Here is a 15,756-nt window from a genome sequence, read left to right as displayed (position 1 = left end):
TTGCAAAACTGAAACTCTGTTCCCATTAAAGAATGACATCCCCTCCACTCATGCTAGCCCGTGGCAGTCACCATCTATTTTCTGTCTTTGCAATCAATCATTGATTTTTTTTTCCAGTGCACATTTATTGTGTACCCTGTTTATGTCAGACATTATGCTGCAGGCCCAGATTTGAGCATAGGCCACTTCTGTGCTTAAAAACAGCTCAGTGAGTAGACAGCTATGTTTGGTGGCAGATCTCACTTAGGACAAAAGCCATAGCCACTGAGTCCTTCCTTCATTCGTTTCCCCATTTGTTTAACTCATATTTCGATACATGTTGGGTAGATACAGCCTCATGGCCTCCTTCAGCTGTTCAGTTCAACAGACATTTAACGAATGCCAGCAGAGTGCCCAGCTCTTTCCACAGCTCTGACTTCTCCGTCCTCTGACAAATCTACCTACGAAAGGGTAAGCCTGACCCAAGGTCACGGCCATGGGCAGAGTTAAGAATCTCAGGGATATTTTGTTCTCACCCCACTGCTGCACCTCTGTGTGGGTTTCTTTCTCTTGCCCAGCCCATGGCAGTTCCACCTCCACAGAATGAGCTGCTGTTGTGCTTAGGACCTGTGGTTGCCGCCACCACGCAGCGCAGCTTTGATCAGGAGAGCTTGCTGTGGCCTCATTGTAGCAGCTGTGCGCCTGCCTGGTTTTCCAGCCTGTCCCCACCCCCCTCCGCCTCGGTTGCCTCCTTGAGGCTGATCCTGGCTGTGGTGCCTCTGTTGCCCAGACTTCTTCCATCATGGAAGGGAGGCCTGCTGGTCCTAGAAGGGGTGGGGGTGATCCTGAGTGTCATCTTTTCCACTCATCTATCAGCTTGGCCGGCGTGCGGCGGGAAGAGGGGGCCAGTGGGCCCTAATGTTGCATTCCTATGTCATGCTACTGCTGTTTCGAGAGGAAAAAACCCAGCACTTAGAAGGCTCCAGACAGGGGAGGAGGCAGGAGTGGAGAGAGGATTCTTTACATTCCCTAGGCGGTCTGGGCTGGAGAATTCAGAGGAAAAAAATGCCTTTGGGACAGGTCAGGCCCTGCCTCAAAGTTGGCTGGGCTCTTGGGACCCCATCCCCAGCTTTGGTTGGCTGAGCTCTTGGTTGACTAGGCGTTGGGACCCTGTCCCCAGCCTTGTCCCTCCCCCAAGCTGTCTGGCTGCTTCTTTCTGGCTACCCTATTCCTTCCCTGATGTCTAGCTGCCTATTAGGACAGTCAGTAGGTTGGGCTGGGGATCGGGTCCTTGATTTCATGGGTATCAAAATACCTCAGGGGCCAATATAGGTCATCCCAGAGTAGGGAAGCCTTCCAGACCCCTCCTCAGAAAGATGCGTAAGCGTGATGCGCACAGGCCCCTCCTCCATGCTGTGCCCGTGATCGGGAAGTGCATGCACTTTGAATTCTTTCACCCTTGGGAGGCCGGTGTCCCTGTTCATGCTGTGGGTCAGGACAGCGGGATGCAGGGGGTCAGGTGCCTGGCAGGTTGAGTAGGTGAAGAGCAATTGGAGCCCAGGTCTGTCTGTGGCTTGCGGGGCTTTGCTGCCCGTAGTGGGACAAACGGGCTGTTCCAGCAGGAGGTTCCTGGACGTAGGGGATTTGTTGGCTCTGCTCGAGGGTTCCTCCTCATTGCCAGCCATGAGGTTTCTGAGAGGCAGGGCACCACAGGGCTGCACCCACCCACCTGCAGCTTGGTCTGCGCGCTCCTCACGGAGACCCTCATGTCTGCCCAGAAGTTCCCTCCCTCCCTCCCTCTCTCCCTCCTGCCCTTCCTCTGCGCTGTGTCTCACCCCTTCCTGAGATGACATCAGACCCCTGTGGGCTCCTGCTCTAGACCTTCCCTGGTCTCCGTGTCTGAGATGATGCGTCACTCGCTCAGCCCTGCCCCCGGCCCCGCAGCACCATCACATACGCTCTGTTCTTCCCCGCCTCAGGGACCGTGTTCCCTTCAACCTCAGCGTTTTGCTCAGTCCCCCGACCCCCATCCACCCGAGAGGGCCCCACCTGCCCTCCAGACTCAGCACAATCATCTTTTTACAGTTGTCCCAATCAGGAGTCTCACCACGTGCTGGGTCTGTGCTGAGCAGCACCCCTGCATTGCAGCGTGTAATCCTCACAGCAACCCACTTTACAGATGAGAAAAGCAGGGCATCGAGTGAGGATGTGAACCCGGCAGTCCTAAGCCCGGGCCCGTGCTCTTAACCCCTGCTGCGGCTTCCAGAGTGACCCTCTGCCCTGTTACGGTTAGGAAGCACTGTGACGGGGGAAACCGGGCCGTGCTTATACATTCCTTGTTGGTGCATCTTTGTCCCTGTGAGATGACAAGCCCAGGATGTCAGACATGGTCATTTGTCCCTTAACCTTGACAATCCCGGGACCTGGTATACCTCTGCCCCCATCCCCTGTCAGTTCTCGGCTGGGTTCTCCCTGGCTGGTGTTGCCTTTGAGGCTGACGGTCAGGCGTTTGTTTGTTTACGTCCACTGCCCCGTCTCTTCGGGCCCCCTGGGTTCGTCCCTGTCAGCCACCACTTCTACAACACTTGCTATTCTAAAGGTTTTTAGTGTCTTCCCGCTCATCCGCCTCCTCTTCCCTCTTTGGAGGGGCGGTGGGAAGGATAGATGTGAACTGGCTGGTGAATGTATGAGGAATGTTCTAGTAAATGATGATCTTTTCTGACAAGGCTTCTGTAGCCTTTGTCTCAACAATTTAGATCTGTCCGAGGCTGCCAAGCCAAACAGTTAGCTTTGGCAGTCAGCACTCGTCTTTTACTGAAATATTACACATTCCTCTTCAGTGAGTGGGGTGTTAAAAATAGACACTGGGCTCAGTTGTGGTCCTTCTGTTTTTAGAATAGACGTGGCCAACTGAGACCTGGTTCCCCGCACGGGGTGACTGACGCCCAGCCTGGCCTGGCTGGAGGGAGTCCACCTGGCAGAGCGTCCGTGGGCATTTGGGACATTGAGGGTGGGCTGTCAGTGCTGCCGTTAGGAGGGATGGCTTCTTTGTGGACTCTCTTTTCTACCCTGTCTCAAACACTAAGAAGACCACTAAGATGAATCCCTGAACCCCAGCTTTCTGTCTGTGGCTGGCACCCATGAGTTGGCATCCCATGGCCCACGGGTTCCTCCCCTTCACGAGCCTTATCCTTCTGCCAGCCCCGGCTCCCTGTTGCTCAGTGCCATGGGAGAGGGCTGACATGAGCTCCTTTCTCAAGAGCCCAGCTGTTTCTCCACACCTGTAGAAAATGGGCTTTTGTTCCAGGAACAAAAATGGGCTTTTGCCTCTTTTGGCAAAAGAGGCCCTGCCTTCCTATGGCCTGCGTGTCTGCGTGTCTTTGAAAATGAGCTTGGAGCCACTTTTCGCTCTGTCCTGGTGCCCCCGGGTAGAATGTGGTCCCTGGGCGGACAGGCTGCAGCCCCTGAGGGGTGGGCTTGATCACCCCTGGACTCCCACCTGGCCTGATGGAGCCTGTTTTTGTTACAGTTCTTGGAGTTTTTAGAGCTGAGCAGTCAGATTTAGACAGGAAAAAAGATTCTTCCCCTAACTCCGAAAGGTTTGTGGTTAGAAATTCTAGGTAACAAACGCTTTTCTTTGGAGAAAGCAGTGGGGCAGAGACCTAGTGCCCAGTGTGGGGATTGACCAGCGCAGGGTGGTGGTGGTGTTTTTTTTGATATATAAAATTTTTAGATATTGACGGGATACATGTGACATTTTGTTGAATCATAGACTGTATGTTCCAGTTAGGGTATTTGCGGTGACCCTCACTTCAAGTATTTGTCATTTCTATGTGTTGGGAACATTTCACGTCCTCTTTTATAGCTATTTCAAACTATACAATACACTTAACTATAAGTCACCTGCTCTGCTACTGAACACTAGAGCAAACCCTCCTTCCAGCTCACTGTGCACCTGCACCCGGTAACCATCCTTGCACGCCCTTCTTACACACCCTTCCCAGCCTGCAGGATCTGTCCTACTTCCTACCTTCGTGAGATCATCAGGGCATTCTTTAAAGGAGATGGTAGTTATACGTTATTTTCAAAATTAAGAACAGCCTACACATACATAGGGAAAAAGAAGCAGATGCATGGGAACTTCTTTCTTCTTTACGTTCTTGTCTTCCCCTTATTCACCTCCAGACCCCCCTAAACGAGGTAGCTGCTTCTGCCAGCACAGCCCTCTCCTCTGGCCAGATGACACCCCGCTCTGAGGAGCTGTCGCCAAGTCTCCTGTCAAGCAGGGATTGGAGTGACCTCTGTCATTCTGGTTGAGGAGGTCACACCCAGCTAAGTGCTACCCAGTTCCCTTCCCACAGCGCCCCTGAAGCAGCCCAGGAACCACTGTGACTGGCGTCTCTCCCCAGCGTTCCCGGCTCAGGCCAGTGCTGCCTTCCACGTACACAGGAAGTTCCGTCTCACCTTCCAGAGGCTTCTGAGCAAAGACACCCATGGGAGAAATTGCTGATCCCGAAAAAGCCTGGAGTTCGACGAAGTGCTCAGTTTTAGTGCCTTCCTTACACTACAATTTCCAGATCAAAGTCAGCTCTGTCCCCTGAGTTGGGCCCCACTTCCGAGCCATTTTTAGCGATTTGCCTATTTCAAGAAACCATCATCTCTATCCCACAGTTTTTCTGTATTCTGTTGCGGAATTTGGAAATATGCCGAGTATTCAGAATGCATCACTTAGCAATAGCCCTGTAAAGTCAAATTAGATCACACACGTAAAGAAATCCTACTTTGTGCACTGCTCTCCGCTGCTTCCACGAATGTCGTACCTGGGGGCCACTTCTTGTTTTGTGATGCAGGGATGCCCAGCCGTGGCTTCAGGCCTTGGAGTCTCTTGATCCAGGTTGAAATACCAGCTGCACCATCTCCTAATGGGCTGGTGACCTAGGACAGTTTAATTCATCACTCCAAGTCTCCATTTTCTCATTTGTAGAATGAAAATAATAATTTAAAAATAACATGCTTGATACATCAGGCACACTGAGTAACCTATGTTGTCTTTAACCGGAGCTCCTGGCAGAACCAATGCCAGCGCTTTTTGACTGTTTCCTGTTTTTTTTGTTGTTTTTGTTTTTGTTTTTGTTTGGAGACCGAGTCTCACTCTGTCATCCAGGCTGGAGTACAGTGGCGTGATCTCAGCTCACTGCAACCTCTGCCTCCCGGGTTCAAGTGATTATCCTGCCTCAGTCTCCTGAGTAGCTGGAATTACAGGTGCACGCCACCATACCTTGCAAATTTTTGTATTTTTAGTAGAAACAGGGTTTCACCATGTTAGTCAGGCTGGTCTCAAACTCCTGACCTCATGATCCGCCTGCCTCAGCCTCCCAAAGTGCTGGGGTTACAGGCGTGAGCCACCACACCCGGCCTGTGGGTTTTATTTCCTATAACACTGAGCTTCAGGGCAGCCTAGGCTTGCGTTTTAAACTTGAGTTCTTCATGGCCTCATGATCTCATCTCCCAAGCCTGGAGGGAAGATGTCTGGCCGTCAGAAGCTGGGCTTTTAGAAGTCTCAGACTCAGAGAACGTGTGCATTTCTCTGTGCTCAGGACCTGCAGTTCACGTGCGAAAAGCCGTATGTCCATCCTTGCCCCGACAAGCACGCCCCTGCCCTTTGGCAAGGATGCTAGGAGAGTGCTGCTGTCTGCAGAAACTTAAAGAACTGAACAGACCATTGATATGTGAAAGGCTGTGTATGGATGTCATGAAGAACCATGTTTTGTATCTTAAGTTAGCATAGGCAGTTTTAAATTGTGATACTCAGTGACTAAAAGTGCTACTCTGATGTACATCTGGTGGCATTAGAAATTGGGGCAGCCGCTAGAAAGCAGATTTGATAGTAGGCATCTAAAACCATAAAAAGGAAAGGTTTAAATTGTTTGTATTTTGATATTTCACTTCTAGAAATCTGTCTAAAGAAATTAATCCAAAATGGGGAAGAGATTGCATGCGTGAAGATGTTTATGGCAACCTTAATTATAACAAGGCTTAGAAATAGCAAATTGTCTGATAATAAGAAGACGGCTAAGTAGGTGGTGCGACAGCTACTGAAATATTTTACAACCATTAAAAATAATCGTTTTAATGACCATAAAACAACATGGATGATGCTTATGATTAAGTGAAAAAGCAGTGCCCAGAATCACATGCCCAACAGAACCACATCCTCATAATACACATATATGAAAATGGTTACATAGAAATAACAAAAAGCAGTAGTGGTTATTGGAGGAGAAAAGGGTTGGGTTGTGACTGATTCTTTTTCTTTTTTCTATTTCCCAAACTTTCTCTCATGTAGTTTTATTACTTTTATTTATTTATTTATTTTTTTAACATATTTTTTGAGACAGGGTCTTGCTCTGTTGCCCAGGCTGGAGTGCAGGGGTGCAGTTGTGTCTCACTGCAGCCTCCATCTCCCAGGCCTAAGCAGTCCTCCCACCTCAGCCTTCTGCGTAGCACTGGGGACCACAGGCATGTGCCACTATGCCTGGCCATTTTTTAAAAAATTAATTAATTAATTAATTTATTTATTAAGATGGAGTTTCACCATATTGGTCAGGCTGGTCTTGAACTCCTGACCTCAGGTGATCCACCCATCTCAGCCTCCCAAAGAGCTGGGATTACAGGCGTGAGCCACCGCGCCCAGCTTATGCCTGACCATTTTTTTAAAAAAGTTTTTAGTAGAGAATGGGTCTCACTTGTTGCCCAGGCTGGTCTTGAACTGGGCTCAAGGGATTTTCCATACTCAGCCTCCCAAAGTGCTGGGATTATAGGCGTGAGCTGCCACATCTAGCATGTTAATTTCAGAGAGAGACTGGGAAGTATGAGGGAGTAAAATGGCAAGGGAAGAGAGACGTCTTCAGAAGTGATTGAGATTACAAATTGCTTGTTCTGCAGAACTTGGAAGACAACATTCTACTCCAAAGAGGAGGTTTAGGTTTCCATTTAATGATTGTGTTGGTCAAAACAGCTCAGCAGCATCATTTTTAGAGATCACTGTGGTTAGCAGCATCTGGATCAAGGAAAGCATTTTTGTAGGTGCTCAGATGTGGGGCATGGGCTGCGCTGGGTGCTGGGCCCTGCCTGCCCTCTGGGTGTTTGTGGTCTGAGGCTGGGTTCTGACCCTGGCTGTGGAGGGGCCTTCTGTTGCACTCTGCACCCTTCCTCATTATCCTCCCTGTGAGGGTCGCCGCCCATCAGGAAGGCGCTAGAACCACACTGGAGGAGACAGGCGGGTGCCCTGCTTACCAAGCAGAGAGCCCTACTCATCTGTGGTACTCAGATGCCTCGAGCTGCATGTAGCATAGTGCATGAAAGGGTGTATTAGTCTGTTCTTGCATTGCTTTAAAGAAATACCTGAGAGTGGGTAATTTATTTAATTTAGGGAGGAGGTTTAACTGGCTCATAGTTCTGTGGGCCGCACAGGAAACATGGCATCAGCCTCTGCTTGGCTTCTGGGGAGGTCTCAGGGGGTGTAACTCAGGAGAGAGTCAGGGGAGGTGCCATACCCTTTTAAATGACTAGATCTCACGGGAACTCACTCTCATGAAGGGAACTCACTCTCATGAAGACAGCGAGGAGCCATGAGGGATCTGCCCCTATGGTCCAGACACCTCCCACCGGGCCCCACCTTCAGCACTGGAGGTTACTGTTCAGCATGAGATGTGGGAGGGGACCACCACCCACAATCCATCACCCGGCCTTGGCCTTTCAGCTTCTGATGAATTCAGGTGCACAACGGAAGTCCTGAACATACCTACCACTCAGGACAGACAGCTCCTGCACGTGGGCAACAGCTCTTGTGTGGCTGCCTGCATCCATGTGCCCGGGGGGTGGTGGTGAGCTGGCAGCCTGTGACGGTTGATTCTCAGGATCGCTTGCTTTCTTCTCTCCTTTCTCATGTCCCACCGTAGAGTCAGATGGAATTCAGCATCTCCTCCTTATCCATCCAGGAGCCGAGCAACGGCACAGCCATTAGCGAGCCGAGACCACTGTCCAAAGCTTCTCAGGGCTCCCAGGCCCTCAAGTCGTCCTCCCAGGGCAGCAGGTCCTCCAGCCTGGATGCCCTGGGCCCCACCAGGAAGGAGGAGGAAGCGTCCTTCTGGAAGATCAACGCCGAGCGGTCCAGAGGGGAGGGGCCTGAGGCCGAGTTCCAGTCGCTGACCCCTAGCCAGATCAAGTCCATGGAGAAGGGGGAGAAGGTCTTGGCTCCCTGCTACCGGCAGGAACCTGCCCCGAAGGACAGGGAGGCCAAGGTGGAAAAGCCCAGCACCCTCCGCCAGGAGCAGCGTCCCCTTCCCAACGTGAGCACCGAACGCGAGAGAACCCCGCCCGTCCAGGCTCTCAGCAGCGTGCTGCACGAGGCCACCTCCTCCCAGCTCGAGGGGAAGCTTCCGTCTCCTGACGCCAGACAGGACGACGGGGAAGACACCCTGTTCTCGGAACCCAAGTTTGCACAGGTGGGTGGCCTGCACCAACACGTCCTCAGGCGGGGTGGGCCCTTCTTCGATGGGGACTGAGAGGGTCCCCCACAAAGCAGGCAGGCCACAGGTGCCCATGCTCTTTTTCCCCTCCCCTCCTTTCTGCTTCCCCTCCCTCTTCCCCAGAGGATGTCTAGGCTCCGAGCTGAGCCACCAACAAATATGCAACAAGACAAGTTTTGCGAGTCCATCTGGGTGCTCTCATTTGTTTACCAGGCAGGGTTCCGTGGCCCACTGCGCTTTCCCGGGGCTGCTATCTGGAGAGGCCCCTGGAAGGCGCTGCGCCCAGGGCTGACAGCGCAAGGCTGTGCTGGGCCTTTTTGGGAGCTGCCCGTAGGGCAGTGGTCTGTTCTTTAGGATTGGCCTGGGTTTGGGCCAGGGAGCGGCCTGTTGGCAAGGCGGGCAGGCACAGTTGAGAGGCCACACTGGGTCTTGACCCTCTTCTGGCCTCGCTGGGCTCCTGGCTGCCTTGTGAGCCCAGGATCAGCTTCCTCCATGTTAGCCTCACCGGGCCTCCTCGGCTCTGTGGTGACTCTTTCTTTAAAAAATATTTTCACAGGTTTTTGGGGAACAAGAAGTATTTGGTTACATAAGTTCTTTTGTGGTGATTTGTGAGATTTTGGTGCACCCATCACCTAAGCAGTGTACACTGAATCCGAATCGTAGTCTTTTATCTCACACCCCTCCCTGCTGAGTCTCCAAAGTCCATTGTGTCGTTCTTACGCCTTTGCATCCTCGCAGCTTAGCTCCCACTTATGAGTGAGAAGATACGATGTCTGGTTTTCCATTCCTGCGTTAGTTCACCTAGAATCATAGTCTCCAGTCCTATCCAGGTTGCTGCAAATGCCATTAATTCATTCCTTTTTATGGCCAAGTACTATTCTATTATATGATACATACATACATACATACTGTATATATAATCTCACAGTTTCTTTATTCACTTGTTGAGTGGTGGTGGGCATTTGGGCTAGTTCCACATAGGAATTTTAGAAGTTTTTTATTATGGTAAAATACACAAAAAGTTACCATTTTAACCATTTTAAAGTTAAATTTGGTGGCATTTGAGTACATTCTCAATGCTCTGTCACCATCACTACCATCCATCGCCACAACTCCTTTCATCTTGCAGAACTAAAGCTCTGGACTCGTTCAACACTAACTTTCCATTCCTCCCTCCCCACAGCCCCTGGCAAACGCCATTCTACTTTGTTTCTATGAGTTTGACTCCTCTAGGTACGTCCTGTAAGTGGCATCATATAGTATGTATCCTTTTGTGACTAATTTTACTTAGTGTAATATCTTCAAGGTTCATTCATGTTGTAGCCTGTGTAAAATTGCCTTTTAAGGCTGAGTAGTATTCCACTGTGTGGGTAGACCACATTTCGTGTATCCACCCATCCATCCACAGACACTTGAGTTGCTTCCACCTTTTGGCTATTGTGGGCTGTTAGGAATAGTGCTACTATAAACGTGTGTGTCCAGATACCTCTCCCAGCCCCTGCTTTCCCTTCTCCTGGGTGCATACCCAGATGTGGAATTGCTGGATCGCATGGTGATTCTAGTTTTACTTTTTTGAAGAAGCTGCGTACCGTTTGCTCCAGCAGCTGCGCCGTTTTACTTTCCATCCACATGAGCTCCAGTTTCTCCACTCCCTTGCAACACCTGCTATTTTCTGTGTCTTTGCTGGTGCCATGTGAAAGGGTGTGAGGTGGTGTCTCGCTGTGGTTTTGACTTGCCTGTCCCTGATCATGAGCGATGTTGAGAATCATTTTATGTGCTTTTTGGCCATCTGTGTATCTTCCTTGGAGAAATGTCCAGTGGTCCCTGGCCCGTGGTTTAATTTTTGGTTATTTTGTTGTTGAGTTGAGATCATCACTGATGACGTTGAACGTCTCCCAGAGCGGGTTCTCAGTGCCTCCACACCTCCCTTGGCCGACGGCTGCACGTGCTGTCCTCCTGCGGAGGGAAGATCCAGCGCTGCTCCACATCAGCGCTCTAGCCTGCCCTCCTCGCCATGTCTCTGCCCCTCCTGAAGTCAGTGCTTTCTGCCCTCTCCTTTCCTGCCTCCTGCAGTACCTGCCCATCTCTCCATTGTTTTCTGCCCGTGACTGCCTCCTTACAGACAGGCTCAGTTCCCCGCCTCCCTAACCAGCACTATAAGACTTTGCACGTGGGACTTCCTCTGAAGGAAGTATTTCCATAAAGTAGGTGACAGTCTCCACTCCAAAGAGAAGCAGGAACGTGTTTCCGTGTGGGCAGTGGAGAGTAGGAGACAGCACATGAAATTCCTTTGAGAGAACAGATTTCTGAGAGAGCGCAGTGAAATGCCACTGCATTTAAGAAACTGGAAGGAAACCAGAACAAAGAAAGCTGGACTGGGCCCCTTCCGTTTTGCGTGTTTTACCTCACTCTTCATCAGTCTCATGCAGCCAAACTGGGCCCGAGTCAGGCCTCAAGGGCGAGTCCTTTAGCCCATTGCCTGCTCTTGTCACCATGCATGCATTTTCTGCTCGCTGGCTGCTTGGAGGGTGGAGAGTCAAGGTTTCTTTGCTCAGGAAGCCTCAGCCCACGAGGTAAACGTCTGCTGGCGTTATCCTGGAGGAAAGGGGCATCTGAGTGGAAGCCGGTCAGAAGGTTTATGAAAATAGCAGCAGCTTGAGACAGCCCATGCTCACAGAGGAGACCTGTCAGTCAAGCCCTTTCCCCTGAAAGAAGAATGAAATTAAACCAGGCCTCATGGTGCGTGCGTGGTGCTTGCCTGTAGTCCCAGCTACGTGGGAGGCTGAGGTGAGAGGATTACTTGAGCCTCGGAGGCTGAGCCTGGAGTTTGGGAAAATCACCTCATAACCTTTTATAAGATCTGAAAGAAATAAGCTTCACATTCTCTCTGCACTTTACTTTCTCAGCTTTGCAAGTTCTTTTTTGTTGTGTTTGTGTGTGATGTTTGTTTTATATTAGAAGGAATATCTTTATCATATGTTCTCTTATTTAGGATGAATACATTTAAACATGGCTCTCATGCAGAAACAGAAAACATTTATAGAAAAATAGACATTGTTCTTTTCTCTGTAAGGTCTATTAGCTGCTCACAGACATGCCTGGGGTTGAAGAGGGGTTAGTGTTGGATGCTGGCAGAGTATAGATTGCATTGAACTTTATTTAATCTTCTGATTCCAAGTGCTGAGATAAATTGAGGTCAAGGAACCTCTGAGACAGAAGTAGGCTCTTTCATCTGGGTCGCTTTAAATGAGATGCTGTTTTTAGATTATGCACAACTGAAAAAAAAAAGACTCATGTCTTATTTCCACGTTTTTGTCCCTTCTACAGGTCAGCTCAAGTAATGTCGTTTTGAAGACGGGATTTGATTTTCTGGACAATTGGTAAAATGTATTAGAAAAATACAGTGAAGAATTCTAAAATATTTTCCAAAGTGGTGTGCTGGAGAAGGATAAAAGGGCCACCTTTTCCTATGTATTTTCCTGGTTTCTTGACACTCTTTTTCTTAATCATTTGGAAACTGGTCAATATTGCCAGATTTCTTTTTTGGTAGAGCCAGATATATGTGCTGTTTTCAGTGATTCGATAACAGAAGTTTTACATTTAGAATTTTTAAGGTCTGTTAAGGATTCAGGAGATCTTGTAAATAAAACTTCTGTTCTCAGCTCCATCCAATTTCCCCCTCCTCAAAGGATGTTTTTCAACATGTCACAAAAGTCATAAAAGTGATTTCCATCTCCTTGTTATTCCCCCTCCCTCCCCTTTTTAAGGGATGGCGTTCCCTTTGATGGGTGATGGAGGGTGATGTGATCAGCCATGACGTCAGCATGCTGACCGGGACCCGAAAGATTGGCCCCCAGCGAAGTTCTCAGCCAGCTTGCAGCTGTCCAGGGCTTCTCTGTGGAAGCCATGCCCCTCCCATCATGTGCCACCCTCCACCCTCAGGCCATTTCCAGGGAACAGACTGCGGGCATGCCCTGATACGTATTCAGAGCACGGGTGAGATCGTTGTTTAAAAAGAGTTGCATGTTTAAAGAGTTTTGTATTAACTTTGCGTTAGTTTGTATCTAGATTATCAGCAGTGGGGCTACCACTTTCCTTGGTTTTGTATCTATTTCCTTTCGGAAGTTCTTGTTGCTTATGTGACCTGTTGGTAGTTCCCTGGACTGGGCACCTCCAGGAGTCAGGGCAGACGGCAGGCGCAGCTGGAGGACGGGGCTCTTCTGCTTAGTTGTGTTAAGAGTCTTCCAGCGTGAGTCTGGTGGGGGCAGTGGGCATTCTTTATCCCAAGGGCTAGCCAGCTGCATCATGACGGACCTTCCCCAGTCCCGACCACCACCAGAAGTGGAAAAATGGAGTTTGTGATCACCCCTGGAGACCTGCGAGGTGTCACGGCAGCAGTATCTCTTGGAGCTGGTGCCCGGTGGCACAAGGTGGCCCACCTCCCATAGGGAAGCTGCTGCGCTCACAGGCTGCCCCGCCCAGTGGTCCCTGAGCTGCGTGAGCCTGTATGTAGGAGGCATCCACGCAGAGCCTCAAGCCCGGTGTGGCACCACCTCCACGTTGCCATCACTGCGTTCTCACCTGAAGCCTTAATCTCTGCGACCCCTGCCAGTGAGCGCTTGGTTTCAATACCAAAGTGTGTCTTCTCTTTTTAAAAAAATGCCTGTTTCATGGGAACTTCTGAAATGATTTCCAGAGTATTTTATCTGGCTCTAAAATAAAGCACATAGCAACTCACCCCAACCCCCTCATCACCTCCGGGAAAGTTTCTGCCAAAGCTGTGGCACAGCCAACATTTGGTTTGGTTCTTGCCAATTGCTTTATGTCTCTAAACCTCATTTGGCTCCTTGGGTTGTGGAGTTTTCGTTCTCCTTCAGTGACGTGCTTTAACTTTTCAAATATAGGTTCTTTCTGTACCATTTAAGTATAGTTGATACACGTGAAGCCAAAAAGCTTTCATCATGGTGGTGAGGGAAAAAGGAGCTTAGAAATCCCAGCTGGCACAGCCTGAGCAGGCTCCAGGTCCCCTTGGGGCTAGCAGTGCTGTTCACACAGGGATCCTCAGCATCAGCCGCCACCTGCCTGCACCTTCTGCCTGGAGGGCACGGGGCTGCTGTGGAATCTATGGGAGCCAGTGCATATGTATGAGTTTGTATTCTGTAGTGTCGGTGTAGCACAGAACAAAGACCTGTGTCCAAGATGGTGGGTCAAGGTTATCTGCCTGTTCTCTTGGGAGAAATTCTAATTTCTTTCCCACTTTCTTATAAGGCCCAATATTCCCTCCAAGTTCTTCTTGGTGCTGAGGGGTGTAGGAATTATTCAAAGCCTCTGCCTCTCTTAGTACGGTCTGGGGCCCAGCACCCAGCAGTGCTAACTCTGATTATAATGTTTCTTAATGGTATAGCCTCCTGAGATTCAGCGTAAAATCAAAAATTGGGAAATCCTGGAGGGAGTCCTCAAGGTGTGTTGCTTTGCTCTGCTTTTGGAAAAAGGGACGGCAGGCTTGTGTGCAGGTCTTTCATCCTGCCTCACCGGCGGATCTTCCTCCAACCCTCGGGCAAAGCCTCTACCAAGATGGTTTCTTAGCTCTCCATTTGCCACATTTTTCCTCCCGTGCATCAGGAGGGAGTTTCTAAAACCAGGAGTTTATATTTATTTTGTAGAAAAGACACACTTTTCAGGAGAAACCTGAGCATGATTTTGGATTCTCCACCTCCCCCAGTCTCTGCATCTGGGATTCAGCTCAAGGATTCAGTGTCTGCATTTTTTACAAAAGTTTCCCCAAGAAATCAGCAACCAGCCTCTGTTTCCTCTGGGGGCCCCTCCCTTGTCCACTGGGTTTGGGGGTGCTGCCCCATTGGGAACGGCGGGGCACTGTCACCCGTCGGAGCCACACCCCCGTGTGGATGTCAGGAACAGCCTCCCTTTCTTTGCATCTCCCTTTCTTTAATTAATGTTTTCAAAAATAATAAATTCTTACTGCTGACTTGTAACTTGGTCATATTTTATACTCATAGCCTTTAATAAAGCCATTTTAAAAATGCTGTTTGTGTCTGTGATGCGCTTCTGCTGGAATCAGGAAGCCTGTGGAGATGATTGCAGTTGAACACAAAAGAGAAAAAGGGGTTCATGCTAGTGAAAGCTAGCTTAAGCCATTTCCAGAAGCCTGCTTTGCAGTCCTGGCAGTCTTCTCTGCAGGTCTGTGGGAGGTGATGGCTCCTAGCAGGAGGGGTGGGCTCTGTCCTGGGGGGCGCTTGCCAGCCCTCGGGCGAAATGGAAGCGTCAGCAAGGTCTTCCAAACAAGCTTATTGTATTGGGTGAATGGCTCTGAAAAGCTGCTCCCTCAAAGCTTTCGTGTGGCCTCTAGTTAAAGCTGATTTTTGGTGGGAGCATGGGGAATAGAAATACAAAATAAAACACAGCCAGTCAGTCCTATTCCATTCATTAAAATGTAGGTGGTAAGTTAGCAACTACAGATGAAGCAGATGTCAATTTTCCATGTTAATAAGCTTTTAAAACTAAACATGGTGAAAAATGCTGATTTAGGTTGGCAGACTTCTAACTTATGCACAGTGGGACCTTGCTGCTTTTGGGACCGGAGATTTCTGGGAGAGTAATTGCACCTGCCGACTTAGTGGTATATAGTATTTGTGATGAAGTTTGTGGGTCATCACTATTGGATGACTCTATCTGCATGTTATGAGAGGAAACAAAATAGCTCCCCAGCTTCTGGGTTTGGCAGCTTTGATGGTAACTCAGAATGTGTTACTGACACATCTTTTAAAAAGGTATTTCTTTGCAAGAGGGAGTCACCAATATAGAGGCAAAACCTACCTAGGTGTATTCAGCACTTTGCAGCCAGGGAGAGAAAATGCTGAATCCAGGGAACAAGAATGCCAGCTCTTGTGGGGTGGGATTATTCATGGGCTTTTCTGGGAGTTTTTTTGCTTGGAGGCAGTCTTCTGATGAACTTACTGGCTTTCTGGGAGCATGGGTACCAAGAGGGAGCTCCCTAGGAGAAAATCAGTGATTCTGAATCACGCAAACTTGGGTAGAAAACAAGTGAGCAACCCTGGCTATAGCAAACCAGGGCACTGGTTTGCTAGGGAGGCATAGCAAAATGCCACAGACTGGGTGGTTTCCACAGAAGCTTATTATCTCACTGTTGTAGAGGCTGAAAGTCCAAGATCAAAATGACAGCAGAGTGGGTTTCTGAGGCCCCCTTCCTGCTGTGTCCTCACCAAGG

The 15,756-nt window shown here is 49.5% G+C and overlaps 1 protein-coding gene across 4 annotated transcripts in view; it reads left to right on the top strand.

Annotated features, from left to right (window-relative positions):
- Window positions 1–14,554, top strand: part of C14H1orf198 (chromosome 14 C1orf198 homolog) — a 29,981-nt gene extending 15,427 nt beyond the window's left edge. For 2 of the 4 annotated variants that reach the window (XM_074385317.1, XM_074385315.1), the window contains 3 exons: window positions 7,941–8,486; window positions 9,694–9,743; window positions 11,838–14,554. In XM_074385317.1, coding sequence (XP_074241418.1) covers window positions 7,941–8,486; window positions 9,694–9,743; window positions 11,838–11,862 — 621 coding nt within the window. In that variant the 3' untranslated portion in view covers window positions 11,863–14,554. The remainder of the gene's footprint in view (window positions 1–7,940; window positions 8,487–9,693; window positions 9,744–11,837) is intronic. The other 2 variants (XM_074385316.1, XM_010351518.3) reach the window with 2 other exon arrangements.
- The last annotated feature ends 1,202 nt before the right edge of the window (window positions 14,555–15,756 follow it).

This window comes from Saimiri boliviensis, chromosome 14, assembly GCF_048565385.1.
Source record: "Saimiri boliviensis isolate mSaiBol1 chromosome 14, mSaiBol1.pri, whole genome shotgun sequence".
Lineage (NCBI taxonomy): Eukaryota > Metazoa > Chordata > Mammalia > Primates > Cebidae > Saimiri > Saimiri boliviensis.
This window is presented reverse-complemented; position numbering and strand designations above follow the sequence as displayed.